Below are 22,120 nucleotides of genomic sequence, written 5' to 3' on the forward strand. Positions count from 1 at the left end.
AAGGACCATCAAGTTCATCCTTGAATCACACAGTACTCATCCAAAGGAAGGCAAAAATGTCAAAACTGTTCGCTGTCAACTGTGTTATATGAGGGTGACATTCATTAAATATTAAATCAGATTAATGAAAATTCTCGATTCAATGGCACAGTCCCAGGAATCTAGGACATACGGTATAACTTGTGATATTATATCTTTCAAGAAAGGAAGTGGGATGTGGGTCACTAGAAGAAAATAAATACTTTATCTGTTAGGATTTCTTTATTTTTGTACCATTTATAAATGTTTTTTCTTTTTTTGCCTCGTTAGATAAATCAAAAAATTGATTTTCATTTTGATACATAGTGTACGTAGTTTTCAGACCTTGGAATTGAAATAATGCAGTTTTTATATATATGTTACTTGTGCATTGTAAAAACACACTTGCTATACTAAAAACTATGTGGTATTGTACTATCTTTTCTATGAAATATGTAAAAAAATAGTGAAGTATTTTGTATGTTTCTTTACATTTTTTCAAGATAAAAAATAAGAATATAAAAATAACAATGTATGCCCCACGCCCACATATCGCAAAAAAACAAAAATTATTTGACTATCCAAATGATAAACACTTATCTCCTTCACGACATCCACCATACATGTACGGCACAAGTGTTTGTGTGGAGCAGGCTCAGTAGTTGCGCCTGACCTTACCCGGAAAGTGATGGCTGCATGTTACAGCCAAGATTTGCGTCTAACAATCGTGGGTGGAGCCGAGGTCTACAAAGCGATTGTTAATCTGTTTAATGCCACTGTCAAATAGTGACATCAACATTTAACATGTGCCGGCATGGGGGCACATCCTCCATGTGTCCATTCACGAGCCTGTGACGTGATTGTGGGTTGCCATGACAGCCAGAGGTATACTGATTAGATGATCGTAACTTAAAGTCCCCTAAGGGACTAAGGCTGGTTTCACATTTGCGTTTTTTTGCGCTTGAAAAAACCGCATACGTGCGCATGCGTTTTTCCCCTATATTTAACATGGGTGCGCATACCTGCATGCGCACGTATGCGATTTTCATGCGCTGCGTTTTTTTGGGGTGTGCGTTTGTATTTCACAGACGCTACATGTTGCATTTTTTGGTCCTGCAAAAAAGCGCATGCGCACGTATGCGCACGTTTTGCGCTAAAAATGGCCATTATAGCCTATGGATGCGCATACGTGCGCACTGGCATGCGCATGTATGCGGTTTTTTAGCGCTGCGTTTTTTGGGTGGTGTCCACTTGTTGTACTAGTTATAAACTTCTAAAGTAAAAAAAAAAAAGTCTATATAAAGGAGGTGCCTGCCAAAACTCTGCCACTACTACACTGACAGATTGGAGAGCAGACAGTCACCAAGGAACCCATCTTATCAGAGCAAGAATGTGAGTATATTACATTATATGCCTGTCCTTTTAAATTATGTATGTACTAATGATTTTTATTATTTTTACATGCAGTATGTCTTCAGAATCCGAATATTCCCCATCGCGGCAGGAATTGGCGCAAGCAGACCGTGAGGTGATTATTTTCGTGCATCGGGTAAGTATATCTGCTGCTACTCCAAATCTCTTACGTTTTTTTCAACTTTTTTAAGACATCATCATCATCATCTTCTGCGGACGGGACTTCTGAGGGCGAAGAGCAGGAGCAGCGAAGCCAAGTCCCGGTGGTGATACGGAATGTATGTATCAAATGATTTGTAATGTTCTTTATTTTTTATCTTCTATTTTTACTCTTTTTTATGTTTCTTTTTTTTGTAACTTTTTATTCAATTTAAATTTGATTATTCTAATGAATGTGTTTTGTCTAGGTTCCACAACGGGATGAAGACGTCTACCTGGATAATGAGCAGCTCATCAGCCTGGTCCAGGAGCGTGCGCCGTTGTGGGACAGCCGTGACCGGCTGTACAAGGACAATGTGGTGACCCGGCGGCTATGGAATGAGGTGGCCGCAGCGTTGATGGATGGCTGGGACAGCGCCACAGCATCCTCCAAAAAGGCGTTTAGTGAGTATTTCCCTGCTCTGTATTGTGCCGCAGTGACTGTTGTCCTTGACGGCACTGTTGGGTTTCGTGCTAGGTATATTCTAGCAGGAAACCCAACAGTGTCATCGGGCTCTACAGTGACTGCTTTGAGTATTGTATTGCTATATTGTGCCGCAGTGACTGTTGTCCTTGACGGCACTGTTGGGTTTCGTGCTAGGTATATTCTAGCAGGAAACCCAACAGTGTCATCGGGCTCTACAGTGACTGCTTTGAGTATTGTATTGCTATATTGTGCCGCAGTGACTGTTGTCCTTGACGGCACTGTTGGGTTTTGTGCTAGGTATATTCTAGCAGGAAACCCAACAGTGTCATCGGGCTCTACAGTGACTGCTTTGAGTATTGTATCGCTATATTGTGCCGCAGTGACTGTTGTCCTTGACGGCACTGTTTTTTTTTCCCAACAGTGGACAAAGTCCGAACACGTTGGCGTTCGATCAAGGACCGCTTCAACAGTGATGTTCGTGCTGAGGGCCAGGTTCGCAGTGGATCTGCGTCAAGGACCAGAACTAGATACCGTCACTATCACGCGTTGCAGTTCCTAAGACCGGTCCTTGCCACGAGATCGTAAGTATTATAAATTTTGGGTTTTTATTTTTATTAATCTGTGTTTTTCTAATCCACAGCTGATGCTTCTTGTAAAGGCATGGTAGTAATGATTTTCCTTTCTTCCACAGCACCTGGAGCAGCACCCTGCAACCTGGCCCTGGAGCGGTCCTTCCTCGGACGTCCTCTGACCCGTCCCAGCCATCCGACAGCCAGGAAGCACCTTGCAGGTCAGCCACACACACAGCTGGTGACCAGGAAGCTGGGCCATCAGGTGTTCCCCTTTCCCAGGTCTCTGCCACTGGTTATGCGGGCACTACCCGCCAGCGGCAGAGGGCCTTGGACAGGAATGTCTTGCCCGAGTTTATGCATTTGAGCGAGGCCTTTAATTCCAGCCTCAAGTCGCTGTCCGACAGAGTTGAAAGCAATTTTGCACTCATGGAACGTGGTTTTAACCACTTTGAACACCGCTTCAATTCTGTAGAACAGCGCCTTGACCGTCTGGAGGCCGACCTCAACAGACCAGCACACCATTTTTTTAGTAAGATTGAAAAGGGCATGGCGGAACACCTTAGTCCTGAGCAACAGCTGAATGTGCTGCAGGCCTGCAACAATGCTTTCTTGCAGGCTATGCAGCATAATCGGTACGGTCAGCAGTCAGTGGTGTCATTTCCACCTGTGCCACCATTGACTCGCTTCACCTCACTACCGACTTGTGCTGCATACCACTGCACGGACACCTCTATTCAAAGCCAGGACACCCACCGTTACACCACCACAAGTCTGAGTGCAGCTGGTCACTTCACCGACACCACCATGGCAAGCGCTGCTCCTGTCTGGAGCACCACCGCCACTCCCATGCATGCGTGGAGCTCAGCCACCACTAGGCAAACATGGAACAGCCCTGCCGCTACAACAACATGTAGTAGCCCTGCCACCACCACTCCGCAAACCTGGACCATCACTGCCGCCACCAGTCCTCCTGCAAGGACGAGCACTGCCAACCAAGAGCAGCAGCAGCAGCCACCTCAGCAGCAGCCACCTCAGCAGCAGCCACCTCAGCAGCAGCAGCAGCCATCCCAGCAGACGGGGGACCTACACTCAATATTTGCCCAAAGTTCAAGGCGATATCAATCAAGGCGGGCATTGGGCCAAAGTCGGTCCAGGCACACAAGCCTACGGCGACATGCCATTACAACAAATGTACCTGAACAGATTTCCTCTCCTCCAAGTGTTCCTAGTTTAATTCCCTTAACTGGACTACCTTCCCCCACAAGTTTTGTTGCCCCTTCCCCTCAAACACCGTCTTCAACTGCAAGTGTTGCATATTCCCTGCACACCCCCAAATTGAAACCATCTGCCCCCAAACGCCGGAAAAAATAATTTTTTGGTTTATTTTTGTGATTAAAAATAAATTTACATTTGTGGTTCACCATTACAAAGTTTCATTAATGTTGTTTGCGCCGCTCACACACACTGATGGGTAAATACATGTTAAAAACCAACCCAAGGCCTAGTATAGTCATATGTGAAATAACACGGACTAGTATAGTCATACCAAGGCCTAGTGTAATAACTCGAGTTTTACCAACTTGGATCTGGTTTCATGAAAAACAAACTGTTGAAACTTGTCAAGTTTCACCAGTTTGTTTTTCGTGAAACAAGCTCCTAGTTGGTAAAAATCGAGTTATTACAGTAGGCCTTGGTATGACTATACTAGGCCGTGGTATTTCACATATGACTATACTAGTAGGCCCAAGGCCTACTATACTCATATTTGAAATACCACGGCCTAGTATAGTCATTCCAAGGCCTAGTGTAATAACTCTAGAAACTTGTCTATTTCTACACTACAAGTTGGAATTGAGCTGATTACATTCATCCACTCAATGCTGACTTGTATTCCCCATTGACTTTCATTGGGGTTGGGTTTTGAGGGTTGGGTTTTGAAAAAATCACATACTTTTTTTTCAACTAGTTGGACAATTTTCTCTTGAAAAAAATTGGTTTCCTGATTCATGGCCTGCAGCTTTGCTCGTTCCAATATATTTCACGCAGACTAGCAATGCTGCATTTTAACTCATATGTGTATTTACCTGCCCAGGTGTGTGAACATCAAAAAATTCAGTTATACATGGGAAGTTTTTTATTTAATTGGAGTTTAAAAAATATAGTGCACTCAGTAATGCAAATATCAAATAAGGTTTTTTATTACCATAAACAAACAAAAACATTACACCATTTCATCTTGCCAGTGCACCCGTCCTACATCAGAAATAAAGTAGGCCGCAAATTGGTCCCTCATTTGGCCAACTTCAACGGATGACCTGAGAGTGTGCTGAGTGAATTCAGGCAATGGGTTAGGAGTAGAGTTGAGCGACTTTGGTCGGATCGGGTTTCGTGAAACCCGAATGAAACAAAATAAGTTTCAGATGAAACTCGTCCGACTAGAGCAAAAAAAGTTGGAGTTTCGTCCGACTTTTATTTCCCATTGACTTGCATTGGGGTCGGGTTTCGGACGAAACTCCGACTTTGTTTTGCTCTAGTCGGACGAGTTTCATCTGAAACTTATTTTGTTTCATTCGGGTTTCACGAAACCCGATCCGACCAAAGTCGCTCAACTCTAGTTAGGAGCATCATCGTCCAGTTCAAAGGTCGGGTGCTCTTTAGCCATCACAAAGTTATGTAGAACCACACAGGCCTTCACCACCTCATCGACTGTTTCAAGTTTAAGATTAATGGCCGTGCCCAGAATTCGCCATCTGGAGACAAGAATCCCAAAAGCACACTCGACAGTTCTTCTGGCCCTGGTCAGCCTGTAATTAAATATTTTTTTGGTGTGGTCCAAGTCCCGGCTGGAGTAGGGTTTCACTAAGTTTCCGCACATTTGAAAAGCCTCATCGCCAACCATTACAAAGGGCAGTGGCGGAGCTTCGGTGTGAGGAAGAGGCCGTGGCATAGGGAAATTAAATTGGTTGCCATACAACCTCCGGCCCATGTCTGAGTTTTTAAAAGCCTGTGAGTCATTACCACGGCCAAATGCTCCAATGTCCACTGCTACAAACATACATCCGGCATCCGCAATGGCCATGAGTACTATTGAAAAGTACTTTTTGTAATTATAGTACTCAGATCCCGTTCTTTTGGGTTTGATGATCCGCATGTGTTTACCATCAACAGCTCCCAAACAGTTGGGAAAATTGCATACTGTCCAGAATTTGTCAGCAATTTCCATCCACTTTTCAGCGGTGGGCAGGGGCATAAATTCTGGACAAAGAACATTCCAGAGAGCCCGGCAGGTGTCAGCAACAATTCCAGACAAGGTAGAGTTTCCAATACGGTACTGGAAGTGTAGTGAAGATAGGGTTTCTCCAGTCGCCAGGAATCTGTGAACAGACAAAGAAGTAAAATTAATATTTATGTATATTATTTTAAAAAACTATAAAATAAAATATTAGTACATTCACAAAAACTAATTACCCAAGGTTTTGAATACTAAATTTAAAAAAAAAAACATCAGACCGCACCCCTTGGTTTTTAAATATTACATACCGTAATGTCACCAGTAGCCGTTCCTCAGGAGGAATCGCACGACGGAGCTGTGTGTCCTGTCTCCAGATGGATTGTTGGACACGAGCAAGCAAATCCCTGAAACTTTCTTGGGACATCCGGATATAATCTGTAAATTTCTCCGGGTTTGCCTGGAGCTCGCTGTAGAGGGTGTGGTATGCCCCACGGCTCTCCCGGCGTTCAACAATCGGATGTATCCACATACGCCGCCGCTGCCGTCTTCGCTGCCTCTCTCTCTTCCTTTGTTCATGGCAAGCAACTGCATATGCCTGAGCCATCGCGATGTCCAAATCCAAGTTGAAGTGAAAACTCTTCCAGCGCAGATCCATGGTCACGAGAAGAATCAAGCAAATGTGAAGAATACTGTAGACAGGGTCTATATATTAACATACCACACCCACAATGAAGTCCCATTGGTCTTGTGTGTTGTTGAATGTTTTTTTTTTCTTTTTTGGGGGGTTTTTCAAAAATCTGTAAAAAAACGCAAACGCACAAAAAACGCATACAAACGCACAAAAACGCTGCGTTTTTTTCCTGCATGCGCATAAAAATGCTTGAAAAAAATGCAGCGTTTGTATGCATTTGTATTCGTTTTTTCAATGCGTTTTTTTGCGGGAAAAACGCGCTGCAAAAAAAGCAAGTGTGAAACCAGCCTAACAAGTACTGTGAAAAGTTAAAAAAAAAAAAAAATTCGACTATGAAAAAAAATAAAGAAAACATAAAAGTTCATTAACTATAAAGATATTAAAAATATATATACACATATGTGGTATCGCAGTGTTCAGAAAAGTCAGATCTATCAAAATATAAAACTAATTCACCTGATCGGTAAACACCATAAACAAAAAGAAAAATCAAGAAAGCCAAAATTATGGGGGTTTTTTTGATCGCTGTAATTCAACAAAAAATGCTGTAACAAGCGATCAAATCGTCATATTCCAAAATTGTATCAATAATAATGTTGTTTGGTTGTGCAAAAAATAAACTATCACACAGCTCCATCCACCAAAAAATGAAAACGTTACAAGTCTCGGAAAATAGCGACACCAGCCAAAAATTTTTTTTGCAAACTCCTGATTTTTTTTTTCCATCACAAAAATAATAAACAAGCTGGACATGGTTGGCATCGCCATAATCATATTGATGAGGAGAATCATATTGCAAGGTCATTTTTACCACTAAATGTACATCGTAAAAACAATTTTAGAACTGATTTTTTTTTTCACAATTACTTCTCACTTGGAATATTTCCCATTCTCCAGTACACTATGTGGTAAAGTAAATGGAGTCATTCAAAAGTACAACTCGTCCTGCAAAAAAACAAGCTCTCATATTTCTATATGGAAAGAAAAAATAAGAAGAGAAAAAAACAAATGCAAAATGGCCCTATCGTGAAGGGGTTAATGGCTGTAAAATGTTATAAATTCAGAAAAAAAATGAAAATGTGGGGGGAATGGGGGGAAATGGCACAGTCCTGAACTGATTAAAAATAAACTTAGTAATCTTACAATTCTCACACATTTTACTGGGGCCTATCCTTCCATGAAGGGTTTATAGGACTTTACTTATCAGCAGAAGTACAATGGCAGGTGACAGCTCTATACACAGCTAATAACAAAGGATCCACCAATCACAATAGGAGATTTCACAGCTGCCCCTCTCCATTCAGAATTACCTTTGCACAAACCAATTAGACACTTTAAAACAAAAGATAGGGTCAGGATCCCACCATTTGGCTTTGTACATGTGTTATTTCCGGAAATAAAAGCAAATAGGCGCCTAAGGGTATGTGCACATGTTAAGGATTGCTGTGCAGAATTTTCCCCGTGGAATCTGCATCTTTTGGCAGAATCCGCATGTCAAAATCCGCATGTTTTTTATTTGGATTTCCTGCGGATTTGGCATGCATTTTTCCACCTGCGGATTTCTATAATGGAATGGGTATAAAAACGCTGCGAGATACCCACAAAGAATTGACATGCTGCAGAAATTGAACTGCTGCGGATTCCGTGCGGAATTTTCCGCAGCATGTGCACAGCCAATTTTTTTTCACATAGGTTATCATCGTACTGTAAATCACTTGCGGATCTGCAGTGGATCTGCAGCGGCAAATCCGCAACGTGTGCACATACCTTAAAAGAATCCCAGTGGTTAGTGTGAAATTGCAAGATTTTTTTCTTTGTATTTTTGCATTCTGTGCAAGCCGGGGTTGGCCTCCCTCTCCTGAGCTGGAAATTGTATTTAAAAGATTCCCCTGACTGGTGTCCATTGGTTGGGACCTGGTCTTTTTGTCTGCCCTTATACACACTCTGAGGTCAACTGTGACACATGGTAAGGTTTTTAATATTAGACAGCATAGGACTGTCCTGATCACAGAGTCACCTTATTAACGGTGGGACGGCTTTTATGCTATTTTTGATCAAAAACAGTATTCCTAAGAACTCTGTGTTATTTAAATGCACTTTTGCTTTTTACGTATTTAGTTACAGCAGGGTTTTTGCTCATTTTGTCTCTTGTAGGTTTTGTATGTTTTATGGCCAATGTGAACATGCGTTTATATGCTGCATGTATACCAACTCAAACCAAGCTCAATTTTTGTGTTTTTTGTTAGTGTGAAATTGCAAGATTTATATTTTTTATTTTTTAATACAGATTACACACTATGTATAAAAAATCAAATACATTTCTAAAAATAATTTTACCATGTTTTTTTTAAACACAAAAACCTGATTTAATCAACAGATGGTTTTCTCATGATATTGCCCTTTAAGACTAAGCTCCTGTACAGTAACATTTTTATAACGTACCGGTTGGACATTAAGTACTTTTTCCTTATTATATCTATCGTCATGCTTTCTTTATCTGGCAGTTGTACCAATCCTGTAAATTGAAAATAAATGGTCAGATAATAATGATGAACATTTTAATACAGAATATGTGAATTATGTAACAAACGGTAAGTAAATTTTAAACAAACTTTGAATCAATCAATTCAAGCAAATGTAAGGAACTGTCATTTATTGTATAGAAATCAAATTCTTTCTCCACTTATGAGCTACATTTTGCCCTCTCTCTTCCTCATGAATTTATCTCTTGAAAAACAGCTTAGTTCCTTTTTCCTAAAGTCAAGAACAAGCACAGAAGTGTAAATGCCCCGTTACACATAACGATGTCCCAGCGATCCCACCAACGATCCGACGTGGATGGGATCGCTGGGACATCGTTAGACAGCCCCTCCAGTGATCAGGACCAGCGAGCAAGCTGGTTTCCAATGTAAACAGCGGGTATCTAAGAGCCACGCAGCTCTTGGATACCCGCTGTTTACCCTAGATACCAGCGTGCGCTGGTATCTAGGGTAAACAGCGGGTATCCAAGAGCCGCGCGGCTCTTAGTTACCCGATGTTTATGTTGGAAACCAGCATCCAGCGTCGATCATGCACGATCAGCGATACCCGGTAGGATGCGTCACAAAATCAGCAATCTCGCTAGCGATCTCACTGTGTGTGACGGGCCCTAAGGTGTCAGGTCACACAGCTTATTGAAATCTATGAAAAGGGAAGAGAGAGGAGAAAAACAAATAGTGAGAAAAAGCTAAGTTCAGAAGGCCACAGATTCTCTCATTCCCAAAGAATTGTGCAGATTATGCAAATGACAGTGAACTAGGGAACAACCCCTTAATAATGGTCCCAAGGTAAGTAAAAAAAAAAAAAGATACCTCCCAACTTGGTTCCGAACCTCTATACTGAGTGCTTGATTCACCGCTCAGCAACCTGGCATTGATATCTAGTGGGGGCATCACATGTACACTGCAGCCAGTCAGCAAAGATCGGCTGCAGTGTTTACATTTTCCACACAGAAAAAACACTGATCTAATCAAGACTGTGGAGACCTTGTTAGTTTTCATACAAAGACCACCAGAAGCAGTGACTGAAGCCAAAAAGGTGAATTTGTGTTATTTCAGCAGACACAGCCCCTTTCATCTGGTTCAAATTATTAGCTCTTGAATTCAGAGAAATAAAGCAAAATAAAGCTCTCCAATGTAGAGAAATAAAGCGAAATAAAGCTCTCCAATTTAGAGACATAAAGCAAAATAAAGATCTCCAATTTAGAGAAATAAAGCGAAATAAAGCTCTCCAATTTAGAGACATAAAGCAAAATAAAGCTCTCCAATTTAGAGAAATAAAACAAAATAAAGATCGCCAGTCAGGGTGAGTCAGCAGAACGGGAGAGAAGGAGCAGGAGACTGAGGGGGCGCCAGTGAGCCAGAGCCTCCAGCAGTAATCAGAGAGGAGGACAGCGACAGGAGGGAGACTCTCGGTGGACCGCAGGGAGACGGCGCTGAGCCGACCGACAACCACCCACGGCCAGTGCCGCCTCACTGCAGCTCACGGCTGCGGCCTGCCCGCGGCCGTTGCCGCTCCACTCCAGCCTGCAGCTGCGGTTTGTCCATTCCCGCCCACAGCCACCACCGGTCCACTCCAGTCAGTGGTAGGAGCCTGGCTGTCACCCTCCGCGGGTCCCCTAGTGCAGTCTTGGGCTGCGCCGGTGGCCTACCAAGCGCCACTCAGCACCGCTGCTGCCCGCCCCTGTCCAGGGGCTGCGGCCTCCACTCTCCCACTCCCAGGCGGTATCCTGCTGCCTCCGCTGGGGGACAACCCGCCAAAGAACTCTTCTAGGGCCTGTTGTGCCCCTGCTTCGCCTGGGCGTAGGAACGCCCGAAGACTTTGCCAGATCCTCAGCGGCTGGGCCCAGCAGCTGTGACGCCGAGGCACCATCGAACAGCACGCCGTTGGATGTCACGATGGCTAAGTGACACATAGTAACTAAGGACCCATAGTCGGCCATCCCGCGGCCCTATTGTGACCAGCCTTTGCCGGGGTAACCGTGTCCTCATAATCAGTGTTTGCTTGTATTTGGTCCCTGCGAGGACAATTGCTGTTATCTTGTTTAGTTGCTTAGGATAGCCCAACCGGCATCTATCTATAAAAGTTACTAGCTAAAGTTCAATCTGTCTCGCGTCTCATCACTGCATCCCGCGTACCTGCCATGACCACAGAGATAGTAGAACTGCATTGCAAACGAATCCAAATCCAAACCCCGGATGAGGGAGAAATGTAATGTTTAGTTGTTAAGCACCCACATGAAGTTGGTGAGAGAAGCTGTAGTCTTTTGAAGAGACACTTCTGAATCCAGGCCAAATGAGTAACAAAAGAAGTGAATGTCTTGACTTTAGATGGAGCTCTGACCAAAATGTTACTTTGTTGCCCTCTCTAGTAGCAATGGGCGAACCCAAACAGTAAAGTTCAGTGTCCGTCCCGAATACCTTCTGTTCAGGCATTGACACCAAACACGGACTTCACCAGGAAGTCCGTTACTGTTCTGGTTCGGTTGCCCGAAAATCCATTGTTTTCTGCGCTGTGATGTGCATGACAGCGCGGCAAAAACAGCTTCTGATCGGCGGGGAATTCATCAGTGGGAACTGTGGCTCTCTGACCGGCAGGGAGGATTTCCCCACCGATCAGAAGCGGTGTTTGCCACACTGTCATGCACATTACAGCACAGCAAACACTGTATGTTCGGGCCCCTCATTCAAGTGAATGGGGTCCGGGTTTTGTAACTGTTCGGCCGAACCCGCCGGGCCCGAACATCCGGGAGCCCCCCATCTCTACTCTCTAGTTTCAATATTGACAATCAGGTTGTCAACTTGTACCAATCCTTCTATTAACAAACACACTTGGTGCAGTAGACCTGCATTTATTTCATTAGAAGAAGGGAGAATAATGTCCGCCAGAAACATCTGGCTCTAATATTCTTCAGGGAAAACAAGATGATTAGTAGGGCAATGTGCTTGGGGATGTAATCTTTTAGTTATCATTGCTATTGACATCTGCCAATTGCGCAGCATTAATAGTTCAAATTTATAATCATATAATAAGGAAAATATTTAAGTGCAAGGATTTTCCTACTGGAACTCTCATTTAATGAGGCTCTGTTCATATTTGTATAAAGGATACCTTTAGTGCCTGCATAACCTATTGAATTATAATAGGTTTTCTTGCGTTGTCCAACATTTTGACACACAACGCTATTCCCCCTGTCAAATCTGACATTATTTGCATCACAAAAGTGCACACAACCTAGGCCAACATTTAAATGATTTACTTGTTATAGAAGCATCATAAAAATCTATTGCTTAAAAATCAAATCTATCTATATATAAAGCTAAGTTTATGTGTGGGTATGTGTTTGTATATGTGTGTGTGTAGAAGGAGAGTCCCTGCTGTGTAGCTGGGCCGGAACCAAGGGGACTGTCACCAAGGTTCCTAGGGGGACTGTTTCTGGGGACATAATTAGAGGACGGACCAGAGAGAATTACAGAAGGGATGGGGGTGGAGCAAGCATAAAAGGGACTGAGGACGCAAGCAGGGGGCACTTGACCGAGAAGGAGCAGGAAGGCGAGAGGGCGCGAGAGAACCAGAGCCAGAGCTAGAAGGAGAGAGTAGCGACTGAAGGGACCAAAGAGACTCACCGCCGATAGGAGAGTCACGGCACCGAGCCATCCAGCAGAGAGACACGAACCACCCATCCGCGCTCCTCGACACTGCCCGTCCCCAGCTTGTGGCTGTGGCCTACACACCCCGGTCCCCGGGCAACGCCACCCCACCTCCGCCGGGAGGTGCAATGCAGAGGAACTCTTCAGGGGCCTGCTGTGCCCCTGCTTCGCCTGGGCGTAGGAACGTCCGAAGTCTACGCCAGATCCTCGTCGGCTGGGCCCAGCGGATGAAACACTGAAGCAGCACCGACCACCACTCTGCCGGACGTCAAAGAGGATAAGTGACACCTTGTAGTTAATACCCAGGACCCGTAGTCGGCCATACCGCGGCCCTATAGTGACTGGTCTTGACCGGGTAGTCATGTTCGTGTTACCAGTGTATTCTTGTTTTGATCCCTGCGAGGATAACTGTTGTTAGCTTGTTGGTTACTAAAGATAGCCCCTATAGGTATAAATATATATAAAAAGCTACATCTTAAGTTCATCACTGCATCCTGCGTACCTGTGATTACTACATTTGGCGTACTCGGCAGGATGCAGTCTCCGAGCGCGAGCGGAGATACCGCAGACCAAGGACGCTCCAGTATATCCTTGGGGGCTATGCTGAGCAACTTGCCTAGGTTCTCCGGCACCAATACCATGCTGAAGAGCTGGACGGAATGGATGCGAGGGCTGTTTAGAATGCATCCGATGACCCTCGACTTAGAAACAGAGGTAGCCCTTATGGCATTGGACGGGGAGGCTCGGGATTCCGTAATGTTGAGACCCCCAGGACAGCGCAACACCTTTGTTAGGGTCTTACAGATATTGGAGGAGACTCATGGGGACCCGACGAATGTGGGGGAGCTGAGAACCCAGTTGTTCAGTCGTATGCAAGGGGAAGGGGAGACGGTCATCCAGTACATGAACGTCCTTCAGGAATTATACATGACCATCGAGTGGAAGGATGGCGTAGGTGTGGGACCCATTAACGTCAACCTACGTGACCTTTTAGTGACTGGAATCCGAGACCCTCTGACTAAGCAGGCATTATGGGAGCAAGTCCGGGTAAACCCGTGTACGGCTTTCTCCGAGGTGGGGAGTCAGTTGCGGGAGCAGGAACAGGGGCTGACAGTCCCCATGGGGAAGGTCCGGAGCACTGAAGTCTCCGTGAATGTCATTGGAGAGCCCCAATGGGTGGAAGAAATGAAACAGGAGCTGAAGAACATCAGGGGTGAACTGGCCGAAGTGAAGAGAAGGGCCGAGGCCACGAGTGAACGGCCTGGTGCGGACCCGGGGCCCTGGGGTCCTCGCAATCCCAGGGGCGGTCGGTCTCTGCGGCCTCGGGAATTTTATGAATGTGGAGAACCTGGCCACCTCGCCCGAGAGTGCCCGTGGTGTGGCAGATACCCACCCCGGCAGCCATTAAAACTAGAGGGCTCTGAGCTGGGGGGATGCCGCTCAGAGCCAGAAGCCATGACGTGGGGTGGTGGAAGTCCCGAAGATCTGATTGCGAAGTGTCCAGTGATATGGGCAGAGTTCGAAGGCCATGCCGTATGATGCCGAGTGGATACAGGGTAGCAAGTAACGACCATGCCAGAGACTAAAGGGGGCTTTACACATAGTGATATCGCTAGCAATATCGCTAAAGCGTCACCGATTTGTGACGCAGCAGCGATATTGCTAGCGATATCGCTATGTGTGATACTTACCTCCGACCGGCTCCCCCGCTGTCTGTCGCTGATCGCGCGAGATCGTGCAGCTCCATTTCTCATCGGGCGCTTCCTGCTGGGCTTCCTGCTGGCGCCGACAAGCGATGCATGGACGCGAGCGGAGGACGTCAGGATCGCCGCGTCTGAAAGGTAAGTAACAACCGCCGAGCATCGCTACATCGCTAGTTAGAGCTGCCTGTTTGGCAGCTTACTAGCGACCATTTAGCGATGCACCAGTGATCCTGACCGGGTCGTATCGTGGTCGGGATCGCTGGTGCATCGCTAAATGTAAAGGGGCCTTTATTTCTGGCAGCACTTTCCCAAAGCAGTGAGACCCCAGTGGGGGTCCATGATAAAGTTGTTAGCCACCAACCAGCTACCAGTCCCTGTCGTCGGAGTAGCCTGGATGCAAATTTCGTTATGCGGCAAACAACTCAGCCACCGAGAAGTGATACTGACTCAGGGAGATGCAAACGACAAACAGATGGTTACCCTGTGTATGAACATATTGTGAGAGTTTAGCAGCCTACTCCTCAGGGAGCCCACACAAGAGACTGAGCCAGTGGGGCTCCCGCATGCCCCAAGGACAGGTCTTCCAACAGTTGGTGTGCGAAGCGCGAGTCCTACAGGACTGCCAGGAGGGCGAGGTGCTGGGGAAAGTGATCGCGCTGGCGGCCCCTCCACTCGTGCTGTCGCCAGCGCAGATGATAGTGGCCTTGCCTATCCGGGCCCCTGTGCCTCTGGAAGGAGTGGAGATGCAGGTGGAGCCATGCTTCTCGGAGCGCCTACCCCCTGGAGTCCTGGTGGCCCGCACTTTGGCCACTGTGCGGAAAGGGACCATCCTGGAGCATTGCATCAACCTAGAAGACCAAGACATCATCCTGAAACCATGGGCCAAAATGGTGAAACTGGTGAGACCTCTAGAGGAGGTGCTTCCGACTCCGGCGTTCCAGTTAAGAGTGCAGGCGGGGGACCCATGGGCGGTAACTATCCGATCCCTTCAGACCACTGGGTCCTCGGCCGAAGAAAAGGGCCAAACCATCCTGAAGAAAATGCGAGCAGAACTCTCTGGCCTTACCCCGACCCAAATACTCCAGGTAGAGGCACTTCTGGGCCAGCGCCAGGAGGCATTCGTCAACCATGAGGATGACTTCGGATGTACCACAGCCATCACGCACGTCATTCCCACTGCAGGAACGGCTCCTATCAGAGAGCGATACTGACAGATTTCCCCACAACTATACCAGGAGGTAAAAACACTACTGGGCCAAATGTTGCGGAAAGGAGTTATCTGAGAAAGCCAGAGTCCTTGGGTGGCCCCCACCATGTTAGTCCGCAAGAAGGATGGCACCTTGCAGTCCTGTGTGGACTATCGAAAATTGAACGCCAATACCATCAAAGACTAGTACCCGCTGCCCAAGATAGAGGAGTCCCTATCTGCCCTGGGAAAGGCAACATACTTCTCGACCCTATATCTGGCCAGTGGGTACTGGCAGGCGCCAATGTCAGAGGAAGACAATGCCAAAACCGCGTTCATCCTACCCATGGGACTGTTTGAATTTAATCACATGCCGTTCAGGTTGGCCAATGCCCCTGGGACCTTCCAATGGCTAATGGAGCGGTGTCTGGGAGATCTCAACTTCGAGGCCACGTTGATATACCTGGATGACATTATTATCTATGCCGCCACATTTGAAGACCACCTGCGGCAGTTGGCTGCAAAAGTACGGGTTGAAGGTAAAACCCCAGAAATGCCACCTGTTCTGTACGCAGATCGAATACCTAGGACAAAACGTCTCCACCGAAGGCGTTAGACCGTCCATGGAAAAGGTCGCCACAATACAGGGGTGGCCTACTACCAAGACGGTAAAAGACGTACGAGCCTTTCTGGGGTTGGCCAGATATTACCGTCGCTTCATAAAGAATTTCACCCATCGAGCCCTGCATGATCTGCTGAAGGGGGCCCCTGCCGGAGCAAATGGTTGGAAGATTCAGTGGCGAGAACCGCAGGAGGAGGCCTTACGAGATCTCAAAACCGCACTTTTGGACGCCCCAGTGCTAGCTTATGCAGATTTCTCGCAGCCGTTTATACTGCACACTGACGGGAGCCTACACGGGCTAGGAGCAGTATTGTCACAAGTCCAAGACGGTCGAGAAAGAGTGATCGCTTACGGCAGTCGATTATTCCATGACTCCGAACACAATCCCGACAATTACAGCTCCTTTAAACTCGAGCTCCTCGTGTTAGTGTGGGCCATGACGGAGCGGTTCGCAGAGTACCTGGCAGGCTCAGAGGTAGTGGTACAAACTGACAACAACCCGCTGGCCCACCTCGATAATGCCAAACTGGAGCAACGATGGGTGGCCCGAATGGCCAAGTTCAAATACAAAATCATCTATAAACGGGGAGCGGAGAATGTGCATGCCGATGCCCTCTCCAGGATTCGATGAACGACGCCGGGGTGAAGCCGAGACGACGAACTAGAAGGAGAAGAGACGCCGTTCGATATGGCCCCCGCCGGACTCACATCTGTGACTCGAGAACAATCCCACATAGGACCCGCTATGGGCATGTTAGAACAATCCCGGGATAAATGGATCCAACAGCAACAAGAAGATGGAGAGATTGGACCCCTGTGTCAATGGGTGGCCACGGGCCGAATACCTAGTGACACTCAGAGGCAAACTTTGACTCAGGACACTTTGCTAATCCTACGTCAATGGGAGAAATTGGTAATCAAAGGAGGACTATTCTACCGAAAAACAGTGTCACGGACAACATCAGCGATATCCTGCAAGGTAGTAATACCGGGAGCCCAACTCCGTGAACTTGCTCACGAGGCCCATGAAAAGGAGGCTCATTTTGGGGCACAAAAGACTTTTCAGTGGTTACAGCAAATGGCCTACCATCCCCGCTTGCAAACCGCAGTGGAAGAAGTTTGCCTGTGTGAGCTAACTAAACCACCCGTGCAACGGGCCCAAGTACAGACAATAGTAACGGCAGCACCCCTCAAACTCTTGATGATAGACTATTTAACCATTGGTCCTGCGCACCAGGGGTATGAACACTGTCTCGTCATGGTGGACCATTTCACCAAATTCGCCGTGGTAACCCCTACTCGAGATCAAACTGCGAAGTCAGCCGCCTACGCGATTTCTAAAAACTTTATCCAAGTATACGGCTGCCCCCAATGGATCTCTTCAGACCAAGGTGCGAGCTTCCTGGGAAAAGTAATGGAAGAATTACAAAGCCTATATGGTATTGATAAATCCCGAACCATTCTGCACCACCCTCAAGGGAATGGGGCATGCGAGCGATTTAATCGGACATTGATCCACATGCTACATACCCTGAAAAGCGACCAAAAGGCACGCTGGCCCGAATACATCCCTGAACTGGTGTGGGTTTATAACAACCGGGTACATCGGGTCACCGACTACACTCCATACTCACTGCTATTCGGCCGGGAAGGCAAGGGAATCACGGAGGTGGAGTTAAATCCGGAAGAGGAACAACCATGGACGGGGGTCTCCTCGTGGGTCCGGAATCACCGGTATCAGCTACAACCCTGCACCGAATCGTCCACACAAAACATCAGGACCTGGAACACCCAGGGGGGACTCCGCCTCGATCCATCAACCTCCAGACAGGAGATTGGGTGCTCATACGAGATCAGTGCCCCCAAAGCAAGTATAGTGACCGGTCTTGACCAGGTAGTCGTGTTCGTGTTACCAGTGTATTCTTGTTTTGATCCCTGTGAGGATAACTGTTGTTAGCTTGTTGGTTACTCAAGATAGCCCCTATAGGTATAAATATATATAAAAAGTTACATGTTATGTTCATCCCGTCTCCCGTCTCTGCACTGCATCCCGCGTACCTGCGATTACTACATGTGTATCAAGCCCCACCCTTCATTATGATGTCATAATGGTTGTCATTGTGACAATGATGTCATAATAGGTGGCAATGGTGACAGTGATGTCATAATGTTTGCTGTGGCGAAGATGATGTCATAATGGGTATATGGGCACGGGACTATGGGTTTGCAAATATGTATGATGGGTCTATGGGCACCGGACTGTGGGATGGAGGATATGTATGATGGGTATATGGCCACTGGACTATGGGATGGCGGATATGTATGATGGGTATATGGGCATGGGACTATGGGATGGCTGATATGCATGATGGGTATATGGGCACGGGACTATGGAATGGAGGATATGTATGATGGGTATATTGGTACTAGACTATGGGATGGAGGATATGTATGATGGGTATACGGGCACTGGACTATGAGATGGAGGATAATCATTATAATTTGTTATTACTAACCACAATTAGTTACTATGCCCAGACAATGCCGGGCTCTTCAGCAAGTATACATATAAAGGTGAGTGTTTGTGTGTATGTGTGTGTGTGTATATGTGCGTGTATGTGTGTGTATGTGTGTATCGACGATGATGTCCTAATCATATGATGATATCACAATCAATCAATGATGTTAATCAACTAATGATGTTACAATTATTCAATAATGTCATAATCATTGAATGATATAATCAACTGATGATGTCATAATCATTTGATGTCATAATTATTCAATGAGGTCATGATCATTTAAAGATGCCATAATCAATTAATGTCATAAGCAACTGATGATGTCATTATTTGGTGATGTCATAATCATATGATGTCATAATTATTAAATGAGGTCATGATCATTTGATGTCATACTCAACTGCTGTCATAATCAACTGATGAGGTCACCGATATGATGAGTGGGTGGGGTTATGCAGGGTGGGCGTGGCTTATTACACACACATACACCTATGGGATGGAGGATGTGTGATGGGTATATGGGCACGGCACTATGGGATGGAGGATGTGTGATGGGTGTAGGGTCATTGAACTATGGGATAGAAGATATGTATGATGGGTATATGGGCACGGGACTATGGGATGGAAGATATGTATGATGAGTATGTGGGCACTGGACTATGGGATGGAGGATAATCATTATAATTTGTTATAACTAACCACAGTTAGTTACTATGCCCGGTCAACACCGGGCTCTTCAGCTAGTTGTAAAAATATTTTTAGAAATCATAAATCATCTGGTAGTTCCTCTATTCTGACCTCAAGTGCTGACATTTTGGCTTGGACATGTTTCCACAGCAGCCAATGGCTGGCAGCAGCACTGACACGCATGTTTTTAAATATCATTGTTGGATGGAAGGATACAGATAGTGGCACAGAAACTACGAGGTATCAAAAAGGTGGTTACTATAAGGCTTGTTCACATACTGCTTTTTTACCCCATATCTTTCCTGCACGTTTTTCAATTCTAAAAAACGCTGAACTTCACAGTAATAGCAAATTGAAATGTCAAATCTGCAGCATGTCGATTCTTTCAGCATTGTTGCAGCATTTTGTCATGCATTCAAATCGATGGGAAAAAAAAGTATAAAAGTATGCTGAAATGCATGAAAAACATGTAAAAAATGCATGTATTTTATGTAGTGTTTTTCCTGCCAACATTTGAGTATTTGCAGCCGATTTTTCTGCACCAAAAACCAACTGTGTGCACATGCCCTTACCTAATTTGTTAATGTCTTAAGGGCCTGTCACACTAAGCGATATCGCTAGCAATATCGCTATAACTAGTGACGTTATAGCGATATTGCTAGCGATATCGCTGTGTCTGATACTTACCTACGACCCGCTCCCCCGCTGGTTATCGCTGATCACGCGAGAACGTCCTGGACTGTTTCTCGCCGTCAGCTTCCTGCGGCGCTTCCTGTGGAGAGACGAGCGACGAGCGTGGAGCCGGGCGGGAGGACGCAGGATCGCCTGGTGTGACAGGTAAGTAGCGACCCCCGTCCCCAGCGATGTCGCTGGGGAGATCTGCCTGTGTGGCAGCTCACTAGCGACCACTTAGCGATGTACCAGCGATCCTGACCGCGTCATATCGCTGGTTGGGATCACTGGTACATCGCTGAGTGTGACAGTGCCTTAACATTCAAAGCTTTTAAGAGGCGACAACGTCATTATCAGTATGCTGCTATCTGTGACTTAATAGAAAACATAAATGATTGATTATTAATGATGAAAACAACTAGCAATACCATGCAGTAATGTGTACTGTTCACTGTTCAGCTTCATACCTTTAAAAACTCGAGTGGCCAGACGACACTGAAGCTCAGATATCGGCATGATGGCGCCAAGAGGCTGAATGAGTCCCACTACTGCTAGTGTGGGCTTTTCCAAATGGTAAGGAAACATATATTTGTATAAGGAAACCTTGTTTTTCTGAACACTGAGAACAGATTCTTCACAAAAAGAGAAATGAAAACTGTATCCAGTAGCAAAGATGACGGCATCAATATTTTCCTCTGTTGTCCCATCTTCAAAGATGACACCAGTTTCTGTAAATTCCTTGATATTTGGCCTAACTTGAACAAATCCAGATATGATGCGATTTGGAAGGTCGTCATTGACTGTTGGATGTTGGCTGTTGTATCTGTGAAACATTATTAACACATTAAAGGGAATTTGTCACCCCATTTTTCGAGTATCAGCTGTCTACACCGCCATCAGGGGCTTATCTACAGCATTCTGTAAGGCTGTAGATAAGCCTCCGATGCAACCCGAAAGATAAGAAAAATTAGTTAGATTATACTCACCCTGGCGTTTGGTCCAGTCCGATGGGTGTCGCCGTCTGGTCCGGCACCTCCCATCTTCTAACAGTGACGTCCTCGTCTTTGCTGCCTGTCGTGGCTCTTACGCAGGCACACTGCTCTGACCTGTTGAGGGCAGAGCAGAGTCCTGCAGTGCGCAGGCGCCGGGAGAGGTCTGGTGCTTGTGCACTGCAGTATTCTGCTCTGCCCTCAACAGGGCAGAGCAGTTCGGCTGTGCAGGAGCCACGACAGGCAGCAAAAAAGAGGATGTCACCATTAGAAGATGGGAGGCGCCGGACCGCAACACCCATCGGACCAAGACCGGACTGTCCCCCGGTGAGTATAATATAACTCATTTTTCTCATCTTTCAGAATGCTGCAGATAAGCCCCTGATGGCAATGCCGGCAGCTGATACTCGAAAAATGGGGTGATAAATTCCCTTTAAACATATTTCAGGCAATAAAAATGACTAAACTGGTTACTGAACTTAGATTTTAAAAATCATAACAAGAAAACAGGCATAACATAACAAATGTAGTTCTGATTGACAGCTGTGCAAAAGCCTATAGACAGACCACCAATATTTAACTCCCTGAAAACCCATTTACGCTTTACATTGGTTTCAATCTAGTGAAAAAACTGATCTGGACAACAATCCATCTGCCAACAGCTCTTACATCCATCAAGCTACTTGTATTTGTTTTTTAAAAAATATAGTACTTTCCTCTAAACAGCTCTAACTACAGTTTCTATATATCACTTAAAGGGAAGGTACTGCGTTTGTAGATCATTAATAAATCAATGTAATGTAGCATAAAATGCTGTTATAATCAAGTTTTGATTGCATCTGAAACATATTTTGTGTGTTACAGGAGGTTAAAGAATGCACTGGGGGCTGACATCTTGCTTTCACAGTAGCAGCACCACACTTTCAGTGTCATAAAATGGCTCCCCATGGTCATAGGAGATTACAGATGGACACCAACCCTATCTATTATAATGGAGATG

At 45.8% G+C, this 22,120-nt stretch overlaps 1 protein-coding gene across 4 annotated transcripts in view; it reads right to left on the reverse strand.

Annotated features, from left to right (window-relative positions):
* Positions 1-22,120, reverse strand: part of LOC141065779 (flavin-containing monooxygenase 5-like) — an 816,973-nt gene that overhangs the window by 616,094 nt on the left and 178,759 nt on the right. The window contains exons 7-8 of one of the 4 annotated variants that reach the window (XM_073557937.1): positions 20,599-20,954; positions 8,994-9,066 (exon numbers count right to left, since the gene is read on the reverse strand). The exons of the other annotated variants lie outside the window; for them this stretch is intronic. Coding sequence (XP_073414038.1) covers positions 8,994-9,066; positions 20,599-20,954 — 429 coding nt within the window. The remainder of the gene's footprint in view (positions 1-8,993; positions 9,067-20,598; positions 20,955-22,120) is intronic. 4 annotated transcript variants of the gene reach the window in all.

This window comes from Dendrobates tinctorius, unplaced genomic scaffold (genome assembly GCF_039654945.1).
Source record: "Dendrobates tinctorius isolate UK_male_01 unplaced genomic scaffold, ASM3965494v1 ptg000012l, whole genome shotgun sequence".
Taxonomy (NCBI): Eukaryota; Metazoa; Chordata; class Amphibia; order Anura; family Dendrobatidae; genus Dendrobates; species Dendrobates tinctorius.